Source organism: Cupressus sempervirens, chromosome 10 (genome assembly GCF_028749045.1).
Source record: "Cupressus sempervirens isolate cs-2001-9-10 chromosome 10, ASM2874904v1, whole genome shotgun sequence".
In the NCBI taxonomy this organism is placed as follows: Eukaryota; Viridiplantae; Streptophyta; class Pinopsida; order Cupressales; family Cupressaceae; genus Cupressus; species Cupressus sempervirens.
In genome coordinates, this window is record NC_143127.1 from 608,467,718 (window position 1) to 608,490,176 (window position 22,459).

The window sequence follows — 22,459 nt, forward strand, 5'->3', positions numbered from 1 at the left end:
ATAAGACATCCACATAGGGATATGACCCTACGTATCCACGTAGGGACATGACCCTACGTGGCTCATGCCACATAGAGTCATGGCTCTACATGGACATGTCTCTTAATATCTCTACATATATGGATTGATGCTTGAGAGTACATATCATACAAAACATATTACTATCCAAGCATCTGCGATCTGGTCTGCAATATCTCAAGCACTTAGACATGTGCGATTGAGTGTATATCACTCATGCATTCTTACATATAGATAACAGTGATCTTTGTCCCACTCAGATCACAATATAGTTATTGTGAATAATAATAACAACCTGCATACATAGCACAAAAGTCAGGATCAGTTTCAAGATATCAAACTAACATTATAATTATCTCACATATATATATATATTGAAGCAAACAAATTAGAAAATTGAATCAGAATACTCTACCTTAAAGATCTCTAATTCCTTAACACAGTGTACTCACTTAATATGACGAAAATATCATCATAAATATCTTGTCTAGCTGTTGACACAATATAAAGGTATTGTTTCAATTTCAACTTATGAGATAAAGATCTCAATTGCAATTACAATCTTCAACACTCCCTCTTAGCAAGGGAGAGATCTTTAATATGACAGGCACACACAATTGCAACCAAAGATCTTTATAATAAATTCTCATCACATAGATTCTCATTAAACATTGTTAGCTCTACATAACATTATTCACCATATTTACTTCATAAGTGCATAAAATTGAAGTCATAAAGTCACACATGACTTCCACCATGCCTATTTGAAGAGGGTGGATCCACCATACCTACTCACAGAGGGCAGGATGAGGGCTTTCATCTCAGACTTCTCCTAGAGAAGAATGCATTTCTACCGTGCCTACTCATAGAGAGTGGGCCACCACATCTACTCACAGAGGGTGGAAAAAAGGCTTTCACCTCAGACTTCTCCTAGAGGAATGCATTTCCACCATGCCTACTCACATAGGGTGGATCCACCATACCTACTTGCAAAGGGTGGAACAAGAGATTTCACCTCAAACTACTCTCTCAGAGATGAGCTCATTAACATGTATAAGATCGACTTAACTTCTTTCTCAACATAGACTCCCTCTCAACAAGAGCAACATTCTCACTGTTTTGATTATCATCATAAAATCACCTGATTTCAAGTTAACCAAACAGGAAGCTTTAGTAGTCATAGTGCCACACAATCCTGCAGAGCATTAGACATTCTTCCTTTGTCATTTAAACTCCCTCTAAAGCTGAATAGTCTCCCTCTGAATATCATTTCTTCCTCTTTAATGAAGATATGTATCATCAATTTAGTCCCCTGACTGCAAGCAACATCCCCACATTGACTTTGTATATAATCTCTCATCATCTCGTTGCTTGGTCTACACAATTATCTCTTTTAACAATATGGAACGATAAATGTAAACCAATATTCATATGATGATCATAACATTTTCTAAATTGAATGCGGCCATAACAATAAATAATATGACCTAACTGCACGCTTGAAGAACTGCTCCATGATTTGATATACATGCCAATCTTACCTTCTAATAATTTCAAACTTTCGTGCTGCTAAAATCTCAAAATCAATTACAAGATTGTTGCTTACGATCGAATCCTTTAGACCCAATCAATCAATAAGCCTGATAAGGTTTTAGCAAACAATCTAAAATGTAACTTCTATGATTCTCAGACTTGATAGGATAGTCTGTCTCAGAAAACAACTTAGAATAACACCATATCTTAAATAATCTAAGAAACATTAGAGAGTTCTTGCATATCATTGATGTCTTCAAACAGATAGTCAATGATAAGATTTTTGTTCCAATCAATATCTTGTACTACTAGAGATCAAAACAATTATAAAACACTCTGACTCCTTACAGAATGGACTATAATACTTCCGAAAAATTTCACTTCAAGAAAACTATCAAAGCTAGAATATATAGGGGCACTCTCAGTGCTGAAGAATAATATGAAGCAAGATTAAAACAGATATAATACTGAAATAAGCTGAAAACAAAACCTATACCCTTCAGAAAAGAACAGAGGACGATTGAAAGTTCCAATACATCAAAGCTGTCAACATAGAAGCCAACACATTTATCATAACTGCAACAAAAAAAGGACCTCGCAATAAACTTTTTCGAGCAAATAATAGACTCTACAACTGAACTGTCTGTAGATGAACAATCTCCAACAACCGTTAGAAGTAAAGAAACCTCTGCGACAATAACGGAATCAACCGACACCACAAATAAATGTATGCTCACTAAGAATAAGATAACTGCTGATAGTTTGAATAATGCATGCTCACCATGCCAAATCATTTCACACAAGCCAGGAAATATGCAAAATGAAAAATGCAATAAATAGAGGTATTCACACGATATGAAAGTAAGAGGAATGCTCCAGTTTGAGTCCAAGAAGCCATCGAATAAGAAACTGCTTCTGATTGAGTTTAAAAAGTGTAACCTCATTTACAGAAGGAAGCAACTACATCAGCTATGATAGAGCATTTTTATTAGGCCAACCATAGGTAAATAGATCTATGTTGCAGCTACATCAGACTTCAATACTTAAAATACTCGTAGCAATCTGAAACAGATACATAGAACAATGAACAAGAGAGACTCTTATATTGCTGTTATCTAACCTGACTCTAAAACCATGTTAATGTCTTGCCCAAAACTAAAAATTAATAGCAATAAACAAAAGTAGAATAAAAAATAGACACATCAACTCATCGTGGGAAAACCCTTCAATTTGAAGGGAAAAACCCAACCACACTAGAAAAATATCTCTTTTATTAATGTAATAATGCTCAAGTACAATGCTTTCAATTGAATACCATCCATTATCACACAAAGCAATCATATATATATATATATATCATAGTTACACCACCTTGGGGGACGAGGGAACCTCAAGACATGGGGCAGGTTTCAAGGCAGGGGGGATAGAGGGGCCTCAATTAGGGGACTACAGGGGAATGATGGCTATATATATATATGTATGTATATATATCATAGTTACACCACCTTGGGGCATGAGGGGACCTCAAGACATGGGGCAGGTTTCAAGGCAGGGGGGATAGAGGGGCCTCAATTAGGGGATGATAGGGGGATGATGGCAGGGGACGAGAGGGGGGTTTGGTGTATATACAATACGGTATACATTATACATGTGGTACTTAAAATGCTAGTTATGAAAATATGTATAACAATAAAAGACATAAAGATGTAAAATAATAATTTACTAAAATTTAAATACTTGAACACTCATTGAACATTAAGCAATAAATATTAAAATATTAATACTCAAATGAAAAAATCGAAGAGTTCAAACTTGTCTCATAAATATTAAATAATTATAGTCATAGATATCAAAAGTATGAGTATCTCATCATAAAGATGATTATATTGAGCAACGTGATATGATATTCAATATGAGCAATAGAATATTAAAAAAATGTTTTTTAAGAAAAAATTATTTATTTTTACTTGGAAGGGGACACCCAATTGTTCCCACGAGAGGTCAAGGGATTTGTTCTCGCCCCTTTGTCCCCTCAGGGGATGTTGAGACACCCCCTTGTCTCCGCTAGAACAACAACAAATTGGTGGGGTTGTTGGAGGTGCCAAAACGACATCCCCCCATCCCTGGCGTGTCCTCGTCTTGGAGACGTTGGGATTTTTTTTTTTGGGGGGGTGGGGGAGGTTGGGATGTGTCCCCGTGTTATTATGATATATATTGAATTGATAGACTCTTCATATCACAACTGAAGGTCTTGTCAATTCAAAAAGCAAGTCTCTTCATATTTCCAAATGCACGACTCTTCGCATGTCACATGTCTCTTCATGTCACCTGTCTCTTCATGTCTCTTCATATAATTAAACACTTAGCACATGTTGAATGCCACATTATGCTCACTTAATATGACATATATCTTCTCTAGCCATTGACGCAATACATAAGTATTGTCCCAATTTCAACATATAGAAAAATCAGAGATAAAGATCTCTATCGTAGCTACAATCTTCAACAATAGGATCATCCATCTAGTACTAGATCCATCTCTTGGAGTAACCAATCCACAAGAGGCAGGAAGATCCAACCAGGAGTAAATCTATCTCTTGGTGGAACCAATTCATCGTAACGTCCCTTAGGCTGGTAGGAACATGCTATGATACCACTTGTAGTGTCCCCTTTTGAGATCACCTTATACTTTGACCTAAATTCGCGTTTCCAAAATAAAGCAAGAGCAAAAATTTAGTTAGAGATGCAATTCTTCAAATAAGATGAGATAGGCCGTATAAATAGTTGAAGTTTGATTTCTCATATCACTTTGATATCTTAGATTGATCTCCTTAATTAAATGGAATTCTTTTGCCTAGTTTGCTCTCAAAATTTGAATATTACTCTTTTATTGTTGCTCCTTTTTTGGTTGGAAAGAATATTTTTAGTACTTTATTGGTTAAAGGGTCACCACCTTTTATTAGAATTGAGTCACCACATTTGATTGTTGGGTTTGAGAATAATATATTATTCCCCAAATTGCTCTCACTTGGATGTCTTTCTCAAATGAAACATTCTCCCCTTTAGATCTCCCAGTGGGAGGGGGGGAGTCATACCTCTTCATCATGGCTGCCCTTTGCAAAGGTCACAACTTTCCACGATTACTACCTTTTGGACAAGTCACAACCTTTCATCAATTATGGCAGTTAAAAGAGTCATAACCCTTCATACTTGTTCTTCTTTGTAAGAGTCACAAACCTTCATAATCACCACCTTTTCGAACTGTTACAACCCTTCATAAATTTTTCTCTTCGAAAGAGTCACTTCTATAAGAATTTGCCTTAGGGCAAAATTCACCCAAGATCAAAGAAATCAAGCACAAGCACAATAGTAGACCAGAAAGAGCATGATCAGAATATTGATATGTATTCAATTCAATGTGTGAAAGTACACTAGGAGTGCCTGTATATAAAGGCCTCTAAGATGCATCTAGAATGCCTAGGAATCAACAACATGATAAGTCATAACGAGGCACATGTCCACCAGGTGTGAGTTATCTTCCATTAAGCACAAGAGTAAGTTTGATGATGAGAAGATAAGCCCACAAAGGTGTAACATGGAAAATAATGTTGTAGACACTATGTGCTAAATGAGGAGTGCGGATAACTGTGTTGTCTACATGACAACTTAGTTAATGATGCAAACTCCAGTGTTGTAGACACCATGTGCTGAATTAGAGTTGCTTAATTTTGTGTTGTCAACATGTCAACTCATGAAAGTACGCAAACTCCTAAGTGTCTCACAAAATAAATAATAAAATAATGCAATATAATAAAATAATGCAATATAATAAAATAATGCATTAATCTAAGTAAAGTAAGTGTAAATAGTAAATACGTATTTACACCAACACCCCCCCCTTAATTTCAACTTAGGGGAATGCCCTTAAGCTTACGAAAACTAGGATGAAATGCATGATGGGTCCTGGCTACTAGGCATGTTAGGTGCCCAAGGAAAAACCCTTCTCCAAAAAGAGAGATGAAAAGACAAGATGCATGGATGGATAGAGTAATCAAGACCCTCCCATTATGACATACATCAAGTATATACAATAGTGAAGAATGAGAAGGACAAAACCCCATAAGAGGAAGAAGTCCCCCCCATAAGAAAGAAGAGGAAGAGAGACAAGGTAATGCCCCCCCCCCCAATGAAGAATGCTGACTAGTGATTGCTGCTCCAAGGTAGAAGTTGGTCCAAGAATGTTGAATGATGTTCCTCCCCTTTGGAAGAAACAATGGCAAAGGTACAATTTTGAAGATGTATGGTGGCCCTGGAACCTGCTCAAGTGTCCTTGTGTTGATGTTGATGGTTGCCCCTTCCAACAATGCTGAAAAGAACAAATGCAGATCTGGCAAGGATGTAGGTAGTACTTGTTCCAAGGAACCAACAGTCTCCTCAATTGATAAAGAGACCTCCGACAACTGCTGTACATAAGGATCCACAATTACGTCAACTTGTAAAGATCGATCATGTAGAGAATGGACATGAGGGACAGAGTGAGCCCTCGCAACAACCGTAGAAGGGTCATCTTCATCGAAGAGAAGATGTAATTCATCAATGATGTCTCCCAAGTCCGCTATGTGTGACTCCACAAACAAACCTGAAATGTTTGCTATGTAGTAATCCCCTGTTGCTAAAGCTGGAAGACAAGGTGTACCCTGTTGTGCTAGACCTATCACTGTGGCAATGTATGCATGTGGACTATACTGATGCCATGACCTCTCGCTGCAACTGTCGATAGAACCCCACATATTTGAATCTGTTGAAGCACTATCGTTGGTGTCACTATCAGTTTCCACAATGTATGAAGTGCGGAGAGGAGTAGAGGATAAGCTGGGTGAACTTTCCTCAAAGTGTACATCCTTCTCCACAAAAGTCTCATGAGTCTCAGTATTCATAAGTTTGTATGCCTTAGCACTGTCTTCATATCCAATAAAAGTACAAGGCCTTGGTGCTAGTGCCTTGCATCCCTTGGAAGATAGTTTTGCCCATGTTGGACAACCGAAGACTTTGAAGTGACTCACAAGGTTTTCTGCCACACCATGCCTCAAAAGCAGTCTTACCATCTAAGGCATTATGAGGAGGCCTGTTAAGTATGTGAGTGGCACTGGTGATAGCATTGACTTCTAGTGTAGGATCAAGAGACTTGACTTGTATCATGCAATTTGCCATGGACTTAAGAGTTCTAATCCTCATAGCTGCAACATTTGTCTTGTGCAGACTGAATGCTGGTGGATTTTGAAGATCAATTCCCTCAAGTTTGCAAAAGTCTTTAAGTCTTCTGTCCACATATTTGTTTTCATTGTCCATCAGAAGAACCTTGATGGCTTTCCTTGATTTCTGTTCAACATGAATCTTAAAGGCTTGAAGCTTATCAACCACTTCATTCTTATGATGAAGGAAGTAGATCCATGTGAAGCATGAAAAGTCATCAATGAAAGTAAGGATGTAGCACCTTTGGCTCATTGAAGTCACTGCAAAAGGTCCTGCTAGTACCATGTGAACCAACTGAAGAACAACTAGTGCTCTTGAAGACTTCTTTTTAGTTAACTTCTCCTCTAGATGCATATCCACAAAACCTGTTGAACATTCACCTGTGGAAAAGTTTATTGAAGGTAGACCTTTGACCATTTTGTTTGAGCAAAGTTGCTGAAGATAGTGGAAGGCAAGATGACCAAACCGGTCATGCCATAATTGCGTTTGAGAATTGGATTGAGTCAACAAGGCTTGTGAAGGAGATTTGGGCACAAAGTGGGAGAAGGAATAAAGCCTCTTGTCATGATTGACTTTCCCCACTGCAACCAATGAATCATCTTTGAGACTGCACACCATCACTGAATCTGGAAGGAACTCAACTTTGCTGCCATCTCCAAGGTGAGTGATTTGGTAAACTGAGAGGAGATTAGAGCTAAGGTTTGGAACATAGAGAACGTTTTTGAATTCCCCATTTTCCATCTCCACATGTCCTTTCCCTTCAACTTCCATTTTTGTATCATCTCCCACAAAGATGTGCGGTACCTGTGACTGCTTCAATGAAGAAAGGTCTCCCTTTGAAGAACCCATATGATAGGAGGCACCTGAGTCAAGAATCCATTCCGATGAAGAACTTGTATTTGCCATAAGTGCTTGCCCTTTTCCCTTTGAAGGGGGTGGAGTTAAATCCTTGGAAGTACTTGGCACTTGAATTTTGTTCTTCTTGATTAGGTTTTCCACCTTATTGATTCTCTTAGTCTTGCAATGATGCTCATCATGATTTGGCTTCTTGCAATATGCGCAAAAAAGTTTTTCCTTCTTTTCATTACTTCCCTTCTTGTTGGAAGAAGAATTGCCTTGCTGTGAAGAGGATTGTTTGGTCTCAGATTGTGATTTTTGCTTCCACTGCTTGTTGTTTTTGTTAGAACTTCTTCCTCCTTGACTTGATTGGTTCTCATCACTAGCTACCAATGCTTTGGTCTTTAATGACGTGAGAAGTCCCAGATCTATCAAGTGAGATTGTTCAAGAATCAACATCTCTGCAAAAGCATCAAATGTAGGCTTCTGGAAAGCACTTCCCATGGTTAACTTGTGAGTATTATAACTCAAAACAAAGGAAGCATACTTTGAAGGTAGCCTCTTCAAGATGTGATGAATCAACCTTTCATCCTTCATGGGATTTCCACACTCTTTAAGTAGTGCCTTATTCTCATCAGCTTTGTTGATATAATCTTGAATTGTGTCAAAGTTATTTGGATCCAATAGAAGTAGATCGTCCTCAATCTGAAAACCCTTTTTCTCATCCACCTTACCATACAATGCTTGAAATTTGTCCCATGCAGGTTTGGATTCCTTTGTAATGTCCCCTCTTTAGTTCGACATGGCATTGATCATGGATTTGCCTATTCCAGACTCTCGTAGGCAAATGGTGTGGAAAGAGAGTCAATTCTGCGGATCAGATAGTCATATCTTGCTCTTGAAGAAGTGTTAAGAGGTTATATTTTATCATTATGTGATATTGGGGCCCACATGTTATAATTTTAATTTGAGTTGCACTTTTTATTTTATAAAATTACTTTATTATAAAAAGTGCATTATAATGAGAAATTATAAAGGATGTTTCTAGAAGTTCTAGCAACTTCTTAGAAAAGTGAATAAATAGAGGGCTGGGCCTCTCATTTGGACATGCTTGGATTGGAGAACTCTTCTACTTCTTCATTGTGAAGACATTTGTGGACTTTGGATCTGCAAATTATTCGATCTTTGGGAACGAATCACTCCCTTGGATTGGCGACTTTGAGGGTGTGAAATATCACCTGAATTGTTGCATAATTGGAGTTGGTATTCAGCCATCTCATTGGAGCTTATTGAGAATTCGTTGTTAGGGTTTGTTTTTGGTTGGAATAAGGATTTCAGATTTGCCCTATCATTGGAGAAGCATTTGACAAGAGTTTGAAGACAGAATAAGTGCATTTTCAGAATTGGCAAAGCAGGGTTCGGAACCACATAATTGCTCATATCTCCTCAACCCCTTGGAGTTATTTTTTTATGGTTTTACAGGGTTACTACCTAACCCTAGGCGCCCATTTTCCTTGCATTTGGGGGTCCCAAAACCCTAATATTATTTTATTTCAGCAGCCGTACAGGTACGGCCCTGCTAGTTTGGGCAGCAGCAGCAAATTAAGGATAGTTTGGGGGTGCGGTTGGAGGTCTTCATCAACGATCTGCAGCAAAACGTGGTGTTCTTCCATAGTTCTTCAAACCAGGTTCTTGCATTTTGAAATATATGTCAATTTTTGGGTAAATTTGCTGTCATACAGTCATTGTAATAATCAGACCCGAATTGGTAATAAAATAATTTCAGAATTTATTGCATTGTAATTGAAATATAGTTCAATGGCTTTATATATATTGTAATTCTGTGATTATATTCTGAAAGTACCAAATCTGAAATTACCATATTCTGAATATTGTTACTGTTACACGCCAAGTGTTTGACAAAATTCCTAAGTCCAGTTTGAGGGTTTCTGTGGCCTTTATAGAGAGGGCCATTACAGTGGTATCAGAGCTATAAGTCCTGCCATCCTGTGGAGGTCTTATAGGGAATTTGGAACAACTGGATAGGAGGGAAAGTGTTTGACGAAATGTCAAAACACTAAAATCAGAGCATGCGACAAAGGCCTTATAATTTCCCAATACCAAAGCAAGACAAGATAGGATTTCTGACCTGCAGAGCGAACAGTCTAGCTCATCTATCCAGGTGGACATAGAATCCAGTCATACAGACACAGGGGAGGTATTTTTTGATCAAGACTACGACTACAATATGGATAGAGGCGGGAATGCCGGTCCAGATCCGCAAGAGGAAAGATTTTTACAGTTATTAGACACCCTGGCACAGGGACAGCGATTAGCCGAACAAAGAGCACAAGAACAGAATCAGAGAATGGAGCTTATGATGCAGATGATGGCTCGACAAATGGGGTTGAACGCTAACATAGGTGGAGGAAATAATCAGAATGGTCACAATCAGAATGGGAATAATCAGGATGAGAGACATAATGGAGGCAAACAAATTGGGAACAATTTCGGTCATGCCCCCCAGCAAGCTCGGACAGTAAGTTCGAGGCCTATGATTCCTACGTTCCTTCCTAGAGCTCCAGAGCAGCCGGTACCAGAACCCCAGATCACTGACATACAGGATCAGCTGAGGAGAGATTGGGAAGCAGGAGGACCAGATTTTACAGCTGCAATCACCTTTAGAGAGTATATGGATGTGCGGATGAAGCATATGCCCCGTGGACAAGACAGGACTCAGAACTATGAGCTACGAAAGAAAGTAGGAAAACTACAGTTACCATATTATGATGGCTCGGGGAAGTCTACAGCAAGAGCTTGGGTTCAAAAGCTTGACACATACTTTCAATTGAATCCTATGTCTGAGGAAGAAGCTATTAAGTATGCAGCAATTCACCTGGATGGGTTAGCACACGAATGGTGGCATCATGGTATGATCACTATGGGTCATGCACACATTACCTCATATGTGGAGTTTACGGAGAGACTGATTGAACGTTTTGATAAGAAAGATCCAGAACTCCATTTCAAGGAATTAGCCCAGCTTAAACAGTGGGGCTCATTGGAAACATACATTTCAGAGTTTCAGAAACTTGCAGTGTTAGTAACAGATGTATCTGAACGAAGGCTATTGGTTTTATTTATGGATGGGTTAGTTGATCCGTTGAGAGGGTGGATTAAAGCTCTCAACCCTCCCACTTTGCAGGAAGCCATTAAGAAAGCTCGTGACATGGATTCCTCTTCAGCTTCTAAAAATAAATTTCAGGCAAAGAGTTTCCCTTCAGGAAAAGATAAGGACAGGAAACCCTTTCATAGAGAGGCACAGCTACCTAAGGAAGAAAGTAAGAGGCTGGACAAGGAGACACTTAATGACTTGCGTAGGAAGAAGCTATGCTTCTATTGCAAAGGCCCGTATGAGTACGACCATGACTGTCCTATGAGGCCAAAAGGGAAGGCCAACCGGGCAATGTGGGCTTATTACGAAGGCTCAGATTCAGATGGTTCAGAACATCATGATGAGGATCCTGATGAAGCAGAGGGAGAGCAGGAGATAGACAGTGCAGGGCAAAGGCAGGAAACAGAGCTACATTTACAGGAAGCACGACTGTCTAGTATCCAGAGAGAGGGATCTTTCAGATTTCGGGGAGTCTTGGCTGGACAGAAGGTTATTACATTGTTGGACACAGGTGCCACGCATAATTTCATTGATGCACGATTTGTAGAGAAGCGTGGACTCATTACTGAGGAGTTCGAAGGACTAAGAGTCAAGGTAGCTGATGGATACACTCTTCATTGTGACAGGATGGTACGAGACTTACCTTTGCGCTTGAACAACTATGAGTTTAAGACGGACTATCATGTGGTCAACATGGGTGACATGGACATAGTACTTGGGATGCAGTGGCTACATTCATTGAAGGTGGTTACCCTGAGATTAGAGGATATGGAGATACAATTCGAAATGAATGGTAGGACTCATGTGCTAAAGGCTATCCGTAATGGAGACATCAGGACTATCTCATTTAGGCGGCTGGAGAGATTAACTAGGCATAATGATATAGAGTGGGCAGTAGTTTGTACTTTGATACCTACACAGGAGGAGCAACATAAGGCAGAATATCATCCTGATATTCAGAAGTTGAGGATTAAGTACGAAAAGGTATTCAGTGAGATTCCACCAAGCAGGCCACCGGATAGAGGTATTGAGCATATTATTGAACTGGAGGAAGGTGCTAAACCTATCATGATCACACCATATCGACATCCAAAGCGACTCAAGGATGAGATCGAAAGGACCATTGAGGAGTTGCTAGCTATGGGGCACATCCGACCTAGTAAGTCACCTTTTGCATCTTCTGTTGTTTTGGTAAAAAAGAAGGATGGAACGCTTCAGATGTGTATTGATTACAGGGCATTAAATAAGAGAACCATTAAGAACAGGTATCCTATTCCTCGCATTGATGAGTTGATAGATGAATTGCCTGGGGCCTGTTATTTCACGAAAATTGATTTGAGATCAGGATATCACCAGATCAGAGTCTGTGAACAGGATATTGAGAAAACTGCTTTCAGATGTCATTGTGGGCACTTTGAGTTTGTAGTCATGCCTTTCGGTCTGACCAATGCACCTGCCACTTTCCAGTCCACTATGAACAGAGGTTTCCACCATCAGTTGAGGAAATTCGTGCTGGTGTTTTTTGATGACATTTTGATCTATAGCCGATCATGGCAGGAGCATCTAGAGCATTTGGAGACGGTGTTGAGCATTCTACAGAAGGAGTCCTTGTATGCAAAGGAGTCCAAATGTGACTTAGGGATGACCGAGCTGTTATATTTAGGACACATCATTAGTGCAGAGGGAGTGCGGATGGATCCTGAAAAGATTCGCGCTATTGTTGATTGGCCTCCACCAGAGAACCTTACACAGTTGAGGGGGTTCCTTGGTTTATGTGGTTTTTATCGCAGGTTTGTCAGTGGCTACTCACGACACGCAGCTCCCATGACAGATTTACTGAAAAAAGGGGAATTTGTGTGGACTCAGAAGGCACAAGACTGTTTTATGAGATTTAAGGAGATAATGACTACGTGCCCAGTTCTAGCATTACCTGATTTCACGAAGCCATTTGAGCTTCAATGTGATGCATCTGGAGAGGGAGTAGATGCTGTACTTATGCAGAATAAGCACCCCATAGCTTATGAGAGCAGGAAGCTCAGAGGCCCTGAGCGTTCATTCAGTATATATGATAAGGAGATGTTGGCCATCATGCATGCTTTGGCCAAATTCAGACAATATCTTGTGGGTAGCAAGTTTTGTATTAAAACTGATCATAACAGTCTGAGGCATTTCTTGGGATAGCAGGACCTGAATGATCGCCAACAAAAGTGGGTAAGTAAGTTGCAGGCATATGATTTTGACATCTCATATGTCAAGGGAACTCAGAATGTTGTTGTAGATGCTCTATCTCGAAGGCCACACCTCACTCTTATGGTTCAGATATCAGAGGATTGGCGACACTTGATTATAGCAGAGTATGCCAGGGATACATGGGCCTCCGATATAGTAGAGGGAACAGTGATTGATACCAGATACACACTTGTGGATGATTTGATCATTTACAAGAACAGGATTTACCTAGTCCCAGGATCGAAGGTTAAGCAACTGATTATGAGAGCACTTCACGACTCACCGACAGCAGGCCATCCCGGGTACTTCAAGACTTACAAGTCAGTTCGAGAGCGGTTCACATGGAAAGGGCTGAAAGCTGATGTTTTGCAGTATGTTCGAGAGTGTCTTGTTTGCCAGCAAAACAAAGAAGAACACAGCTATCCGGCAGGGCTCCTACAGCCACTTCTGATTCCCGACAGGAAGTGGGAATGCATCTCCATGGACTTTATCACAGGTTTGCCCAAGGTACAAGGACGAGATTGTATTTATGTGGTGGTAGATAGATTAACGAAATATGCTTATTTCTTTCCTATCACCACTACACATTTAGCAGCTCAGGTGGCAGAGGTTTTCTTTCGGGAGGTTTTCAGATTGCACGGCTTGCCTCAGAACATTGTGAGTGATAGGGATAGCCGTTTCATGAGTCACTTTTGGCAGGAGGTATTCCGGTTATGTGGCACGGAGCTTACACCCAGCACTAGCTATCTCCCACAAACCGATGGTCAGACAGAAATTGTGAACAAATGGGTGGAAGGGTATTTAAGGAATTATGTGGCAGCTCAGCAGCGAGCTTGGGTCAGATGGATATATCTCTGCGAGTATTGTTACAATACTACATATCATATGACTATACAGATGACACCCTTCATGGCACTTTACGGTTATGAAGCACCTAGTTTCTTGGATTTGTTGTTGAGCGATAGCCGGGTACCCAGTGCAAGTGAATTATTACAGGAGAGGAAGGATATAGTTGCTACCCTCAAAGACAATATTGCAAGAGCTCAGAACCAGCAGAAGCAGTATGCAGACCAGAAGAGAATTGAGCGTAGTTTTGAGGTAGATGATATGGTTTACCTCATGTTGCAGCCATACAGGCAATCTACTCTTAAGAAGAGTGGGGCAGAGAAACTTAAGCCACGCTATTATGGACCATTCAGGATTATCAGGCGAGTTGGTGAAGTGGCTTATGAGTTGGAGCTTCCCGCAGACAGCAGAGTGCGCAATGTGTTTCATGTGTCACGCCTCAAGAAGGCGTTGGGTCAGAATGTGGTGCCTTCTGCAGTATTACCTCCTTTAGACGATGAGGGAAAATTGATTTTAGTACCAGAATCTATCCTGGAGAGCAGAGAAAAGCAGCTTCGTAGAAGGGTGATCAGAGAATACTTGGTTAAGTGGAAAGATTTACCTGTTGAGGATGCTACTTGGGAGGGGGAGGCTATTTTGCAGCACCCGGCGTTGAGATTGCTTGAGGCCAAGCAATTTCAGGAGGGGCGGACTGTAATGTCCCCTCTTTAGTTTGACATGGCATTGATCATGGATTTGCCTATTCCAGACTCTCGTAGGCAAATGGTGTGGAAAGAGAGTCAATTCTGCGGATCAGATAGTCATATCTTGCTCTTGAAGAAGTGTTAAGAGGTTATATTTTATCATTATGTGATATTGGGGCCCACATGTTATAATTTTAATTTGAGTTGCACTTTTTATTTTATAAAATTACTTTATTATAAAAAGTGCATTATAATGAGAAATTATAAAGGATGTTTCTAGAAGTTCTAGCAACTTCTTAGAAAAGTGAATAAATAGAGGGCTGGGCCTCTCATTTGGACATGCTTGGATTGGAGAACTCTTCTACTTCTTCATTGTGAAGACATTTGTGGACTTTGGATTTGCAAATTATTCGATCTTTGGGAACGAATCACTCCCTTGGATTGGCGACTTTGAGGGTGTGAAATATCACCTGAATTGTTGCATAATTGGAGTTGGTATTCAGCCATCTCATTGGAGCTTATTGAGAATTCGTTGTTAGGGTTTGTTTTTGGTTGGAATAAGGATTTCAGATTTGCCCTATCATTGGAGAAGCATTTGACAAGAGTTTGAAGACAGAATAAGTGCATTTTCAGAATTGGCAAAGCAGGGTTCGGAACCACATAATTGCTCATATCTCCTCAACCCCTTGGAGTTATTTTTTTATGGTTTTACAGGGTTACTACCTAACCCTAGGCGCCCATTTTCCTTGCATTTGGGGGTCCCAAAACCCTAATATTATTTTATTTCAGCAGCCGTACAGGTACGGCCTGGTACGGCCCTGCTAGTTTGGGCAGCAGCAGCAAATTAAGGATAGTTTGGGGGTGCGGTTGGAGGTCTTCATCAACGATCTGCAGCAAAACGTGGTGTTCTTCCATAGTTCTTCAAACCAGGTTCTTGCATTCTGAAATATATGTCAATTTTTGGGTAAATTTGCTGTCATACAATCATTGTAATAATCAGACCAGAATTGGTAATAAAATAATTTCAGAATTTATTGCATTGTAATTGAAATATAGTTCAATGGCTTTATATATATATTGTAATTCTGTGATTATATTCTGAAAGTACCAAATCTGAAATTACCATATTCTGAATATTGTTACTGTTACATGCCAAGTGTTTGACAAAATTCCTAAGTCCAGTTTGAGGGTTTCTATGGCCTTTATAGAGAGGGCCATTACATCCTTGAAACTGGAAATGTGGAAGAAGAGATCTCTATCTACACAATTCCTGATAATCCCTAAAGCTTGTTGGTCTTGTTTTTTCCAATTAATGAGTGCTGTAGCATCATTGGGTTTGGGAATTGAACCATTAACATAAAGACTTAAACTTTTTTCCATTAATCTACTCCATGCAATATCTTTCCATGTAGAATAATTACGTGAAGTTAGAAGTGGACATTTAGGTGAACCCATGATGCAGAAAATGAAAAGAGCACACAAGAGAGACACAAAAAACACAATACACTCCCCCCCTTTTCACTCAATCAAAAGACCCTTGAAAAAAGATGCTTTTGGCACTTTATATGTAGTGTGTTTACAATAGGCCACTTGTCAAAATGTACAAAGTGGAGTTCTGATTTTGCTTCATACAACTGCCTTTTGAAGCCCAAATTTGTCACTAAGCACTGTAGCTCAAATGTACAACAATTTTGAATAGTAATCAAAGCATTACAATGCAGAAAAGGCCCTAATGCTGAAAGTGATATTTTTGTCCATACAACCCTATAATCTGATTGCAGATCTGGAAAATAGACGAAAAATAACACACTCTAAAATAAACGGAACCTGAAAATGTGTACACATGGGCCCGTACGAAGCGTTTGAAGTTGCTAAGTGCAAGATTGAATAGGTACAATCGCCAAAAAATGCAATTTCTGACTAATCTTTGCACCAAAACTAGAAAATAACACCACCATTGAAAAGTTCAAAAAATTCTACCCAAAAAAAAAAAAATTGCACCTGATTTGGAGTTTGAATGACCGAGTTATGGGCTCTCAAAGTCAGCTTGCCAAATCAAAAATGCATCTAAAGAGGGGTCTGGGCAGAAAATTGCGAGCTTAAATTTGACAATCAAATGACTGTCGCTACAGTTGGAAAATGACTAGGAATGACGGTCAGATGATCGTCAAATTTAACTTCATGTCCGGTTGACTGCAGCGAAAAATCAACCTCCTCTGTTGACGTGGCACAATGACTGGGCATATTGTACTGTACAGATGTACGTATTCTATGGATTTTGCAGATGTGTCTGACTTGTGTGGCGTACAGAGCTTACTGTGCTGTACGGATGGGCTGATTTGGCGATGTCCACATGTCAAACGGCGATTTGTTGATGTGTTGCCAACTATCTTCAAATTGGGTCCGCGTGGCAGGGGCCTAGTGTGCAGGCGTCCACGTGTCGGGCAGTAACTCGTCCTACAGAATCTGTGTGGCGAGATGAGCTTTTGCTGCGTGTCATTGAAGATATCTTCGTTGATAGCCGACAAGTTGATTAGCTACTAGGTTCGGGCGGGCCAAAATATATTCACGAGTGCTGGAGACTTGGTTCGTGGGTGCCGGTGGATGTCAAGCGTCGCCGGAGAGACTTAATAGCCGTCGGTGTCTTTTGTGGGCTGGAATCTGTCGAAGGTTGTCGGAAAACTTTGACGGCGAGCAGATATTGTTGATTAATCCCACATTCATGGGTAGAAAAGGTTGCGGGTTGTTTAAAACAACAACCCACAGTATGTAAAGCAAAGGCCGTAGTGAGGTGGGTCGCCGGTTATGGATGAAGGCCAGTCCTGGTTGCAGCATGTAGCCGGATTATGTTGGTTAGAAAATATGATTCAGCCTTCGGTGGATTATGTGGATGCCCATTGTTCTGCAGAAATAAATATGAATATTCCTCCTTGTAGGGCTGGGGTGTCCCTACCCGGTTTTGCAAAAAAATTTTCTCTGCTAGCTCGACTGGGCAAATTTTTTTTTCGAAAATACCCACAAATTTGAAAAAATAATGCAAAGAATAAATGAATTCGGATCTGAACAATAAATTAACAGACCGAATAAAAGACCATACGCAAGTTGCAAATCGGTGCCTTCGAGTGCCGGTTTGCAAAACTTTTTTGCCTCACGATCGACTTTAGCCTGGCATAAACGAATTTATAGCCAATTTTCACCGAATCAATGTTCCGGACGCAATGGCGAGGTTCGTTTTGGCTCTAGACGCTCCTAATTTTTGTGGTACTTCGGATTTGGGTCGAGGTGCTAAAGCAACAAGATGGTCTTGAACGGCTATGTGAAGAGAGATTCTCCAAGCTTTGATACCATGTAAGAATTTGCCTTAGGGCAAAATTCACCCAAGATCAAAGAACTCAAGCACAAGCACAACAGTAGACCAGAAAGAGTATGATTAGAATATCGATATGTATTCGATTCAATGTGTGAAAGTATACTAAGAGTGCTTGTATATAAAGGCGTTTGAGATGCATCTAGAATGCCTAGGAATCGACAACATGATAAGTCATACAACCAGGCACATGTCCACCAGGTGTGGGTTATCCTCCATTAAGCACAAGAGTAAGTGCGATGATGAGAGGATAAGCTTACAAAGGTGTAACATGCAAAATAATGTTGTAGACACCATGTGCTAAATGAGGAATGCGAATAACTGTGTTGTCTACATGACAACTTAGTTAATGATGCAAACTCCAGTGTTGTAGACACCATGTGCTGAATTAGAGTTGCTTACTTCTGTGTTGTCAACATAACAACTCATGAAAGTACGCAAACTCCTCGGTGTTTCACAAAATAAATAATAAAATAATGCAACATAATAAAATAATGCAACATAATAAAATAATGCATTAACCTAAGTAAACTTAAGTAAGTGTAAATAGTAAATACGTATTTACACCAACAACTTCCTTATTTTCTTCTCATTTTTCCCTCTTCTACAAATTTTTATTTTCTTTGCACCTTCCCTTTTTCTTCCTCCCTCAATTCTTATGCTCCTTTCTTCCTTTCTCCCTTTTTCAAGTGAAGTTCTCTTCTCCCTTTATATCCCATGTTTGAGGGAGTCGCAACTTTTCATTTAAATACTAATTTTTAAGATTTCCAGTTTAATTTTAAATACTTGAATGCTAAACAAAAATTTACAGATGAAAAATAGAGGATTTTGAGGGTTTTTTGTAAGGCATAAAGGGTATTTATGGGCCCCACTTCAATTAGGGTAGAACTTTAACATGCACCCCCCCTGCCAAAGATAAAAACAGAATTAAAAAATACTGTTGAGATGTCTGGGGATGGGAGGCTTCTAAACATCCCCGAGGTGCTCAAGGGACACCGGGGTGTCCTCAGATGCCTGGCTGTCTCCACCATCTTCAGACATCCTGGCGGCAATGGTGAGATAGTGGGGGGATGCCCATCCACATCCCTATCTTGGAAATGCAGGGCTCAGCCTGGGGAAATGAGTTCCCATGTTTTACTGACTATATCTAATTTCTTCGACATAGTCTACAGGTAGACATGTTGGTAGATTTCCAGCTTTATGTCATTGACATTGCTACCACCTATTACTATTATTTTGTATGAAGATTTTAGGTCTTGCGTGTAGGCAAGCTCCATAATTTGTTTATTTCTCCCACTTCTATGTTTCTTAAGTTTGTGTTTATTCTGTTCTGATAAAGGATCAAAATTACATCCTGCTTGTATATGCTAGTGTTACTAAACTCATTGACAGTTTTCTGAAAGATAACTTATTACTCCGCTATCAACTTTTCTTGGGGACTGTGTACATTGTAGCTATACAATTCTTTCTTCTCTTTGATTAAAATGTAAATCTTAAGGCACAGTTTTTTTTGCACAAAGAAATCCTTTTAAGGTCTTGGAAATTGTAATGTCCCCTATTTAGAACACTTGTGATTTGGATATTAGTCTTAAAGTTCAAGAGGTTTCTTTGATTGATTTGTTGTATACAATTCTCTAATTTTTTCATAATGAATGTATGGAGGGTGATTTGCAAATGTGTATATTAAAAAAATCCTTATTCGATTATGATATATCAATTTGAATATGAGATTTAATGTTGATCTGACTATCTCAGAATTAACCCCTAATCCTAAGGAGAGTTCAATGTCACGAGCTTCTATTATAACTTGGGTTCTGTATGCACTGAATGCTTTTCAGATATAACTATCACTTTAGTGATCTGCACTAGTGATGTAATGAATGACAATTTTAATATCAGATTTTATAAAAAGAGATATCAGTTATTTTTTATCAATTCGATGTTGTAAGATTTGAAAAATTGATAACTTGATTTGAAGGCCATTATTGAATATAATCAGAAACTTGTTTATGAAGAAGCGGGTTCAATAATCTACCCATATTGTTGTAAAGATCTTCAAATAGTTTCCAGACTGATTCAAACTGTCTTATCTTTTCCAGATTCTAGCTATTGTGGACGAGTATTTTTCTTATCATTGTGATTTCTCTTTGTAGTATTTATTTTAACTCCATTTGATACATCTCTGTTCAGATCTCCTTACATAAGTGAGATTATTTACTACTAGACTGATATTTCTTACATTTGAGTTGTCACCGCTTTCCTGTACTATTTGATTGGTTTCCAAATGATCCCAGATAATGATTGGATAGAGTTATTGTTGACTGAAGCCCTTCTTTGTTGGCAGTACAAGTGTTTACTATGATTTATTAAACTCTATTGTCATCTTCCCTCATATTATTCGCTAGCTTTATTTTCTCCATAGCTCTCTGAATAAAATACGAAATATCATGTGTCATTCACGAGTGTTTCTTCTGATGGAGGATATGGTGCGACTTTGTGTTTATCGCTTGCTTTATATTGGAGGGTGTTCAAGAGCATGAAGGACAAAAAACTGTCGCCTCTATTTTTGCTCTTGTAGATCAGCTATAAACTACTTTCTAAAATCTGTATTTGTATGTTTGTCATGACTACCTTCCTCATTTTCTTTCGTATTCCTTTCCTCATTTGCTGACTGTACATATCATTTCCAGCATTGTGCAACCTTTGTTCTTGTCTCCTAAGATGATAAGGCTCCTTTGGTATAAGTCTGAGATAACAATTTCTACCTCTTTTTCTGTTTTTGCCATGTTCCTTAATTGACTCCAAATACCTGTCCTTAAATAATCTGATCTGTCCTTTTACTTTATATGAAATATTACTTTATTGGTAGTAACCATAATATGTTCATTACAATGTTCCCTTATTCCTGTTTGCTCGGTAATCTCTGTATAATCTGCGCATGTCTTTGAGAACAATCGATAAGTCTTCATATATTCCTTAATTGAGTCCAAAAATCATTCTCCCCCCCTCTCGTGTTTCATATTGGCTCCCTTATCTATCTGATATATACAACAGATGTGTCTTTCTATTATATGTCATTATACCAGGTTTAGTTCTTACTTATATTATATTAATCTTTATATCATATTATTATATGATAATAGAATTTTAACTCACAAATATTATTTTATGTTTTCTTTCTTATTATAATTATTATATAATAATTTATATTATTATTTATTTAATCATTTGTATAATTTTTATTCTTTAGTATTTAATTTATAGTTTAATATTATGATATATTTATTAAATATTCTTTCTAATAGGGGATATTACAGAAATTTGATAGTATCTAGGTTTCATTGATTTGTAGTCTCAGAATGGGCTTTCCTTATGCTCCAATTTTTCAATTCATTTCCTTCAATGCAATATTGAGCCATGATTTGTTTTCCTCATGAATTATGAAGAGGCTTACATCCAGAAGGCTGTTGAAATGGGCAGAAAGATACACTGGGGTTCAATGAAAGTTTATCCACATTCCTCCAAGTCTTGTATAAGGCCTTTACATCAGACAATGTACAGATTGAACTCGGGGGTCCTGCAAGTGCAATTGGCGGAAGAGGTTTGGTTTTAATCATCTAACATGTTGGTAATCCTATTTGTTTCATTTGTATAGGATGACAAAAAGAAAATTTTGTTTTTTAATATTTGTTCACCTGATGTTTGAAATATTTTCTGGCCTGCAAGGCAGGTGCAACATCTGCCAAGATTAAAGGAACTGCTACTTTTTTAGGAGCTTCAAGAAATGTGTGCCTTTATCTGGAGTTGTTCAGAGGTCGAAGTGCAAATGATGCAGTGGGTGCCTTGGCATTGGATCTTTATGAGGCCTTTTACACAGGTGAACTGTCTCATTATCTCTCAGCTCCCTGAGAACCAAATGTGATGTGAGGACTATCCTTTGGGCTTGAATAACTTGGTATTTGTTTAATAAATACAGAATCATGTATCAATCAGTTGAGAAATACTTTCTTTTCTCTATATATCTCAGGCTATTGTTCTGATGCAAACTAGTTGTTGGTGTTAAGAAATCCATAGTTCTTGACACTGGGCTTGTGTTAAGTGTTGTTTCTGCAGCATGTCAGTAAGTCATAGATTTTTTTGACAATCAGTTTGTTTTAGTAGGAATATTCAATCTTCATGATCCATCTCTTCATGAGTAGTGGTCCAGAAGAATCCATTCTCATGAGCCCATCCTTTCTATGATGTCCAGGCGATGCTTATAGGGGTGAACTACAAGATTTTAGCTTCAACACACGTGTTATCCCTTATGAAACATTTACTGTGGACTGATAATCTTTAGCAAGATTCAAAAAACTTCCATACAATTTGATCCTAGACCATGGTTGATGATTTTATGATCAGTGAGACAATCTCAGGAGCTGTTTGTGATCCTATTTGAAGCAGACAAGGCTATACATAAAATTATCATATATGAGTCATTTTTTAATTTTGTATACCCTGAATGGGTTATTACTAATT

At 38.8% G+C, this 22,459-nt stretch overlaps 1 protein-coding gene across 2 annotated transcripts in view; it reads left to right on the top strand.

Annotated features, from left to right (window-relative positions):
• Positions 1 to 22,459, top strand: part of LOC149535323 (uncharacterized) — a 277,827-nt gene that overhangs the window by 49,755 nt on the left and 205,613 nt on the right. Inside the window, exons 2-3 of one of the 2 annotated variants that reach the window (XM_089805671.1) lie at positions 21,422 to 21,542; positions 21,668 to 21,818. In XM_089805671.1, coding sequence (XP_089661797.1) covers positions 21,441 to 21,542; positions 21,668 to 21,818 — 253 coding nt within the window. In that variant the 5' untranslated portion in view covers positions 21,422 to 21,440. The remainder of the gene's footprint in view (positions 1 to 21,421; positions 21,543 to 21,667; positions 21,819 to 22,459) is intronic. The other variant, XM_089805670.1, reaches the window with a different exon arrangement.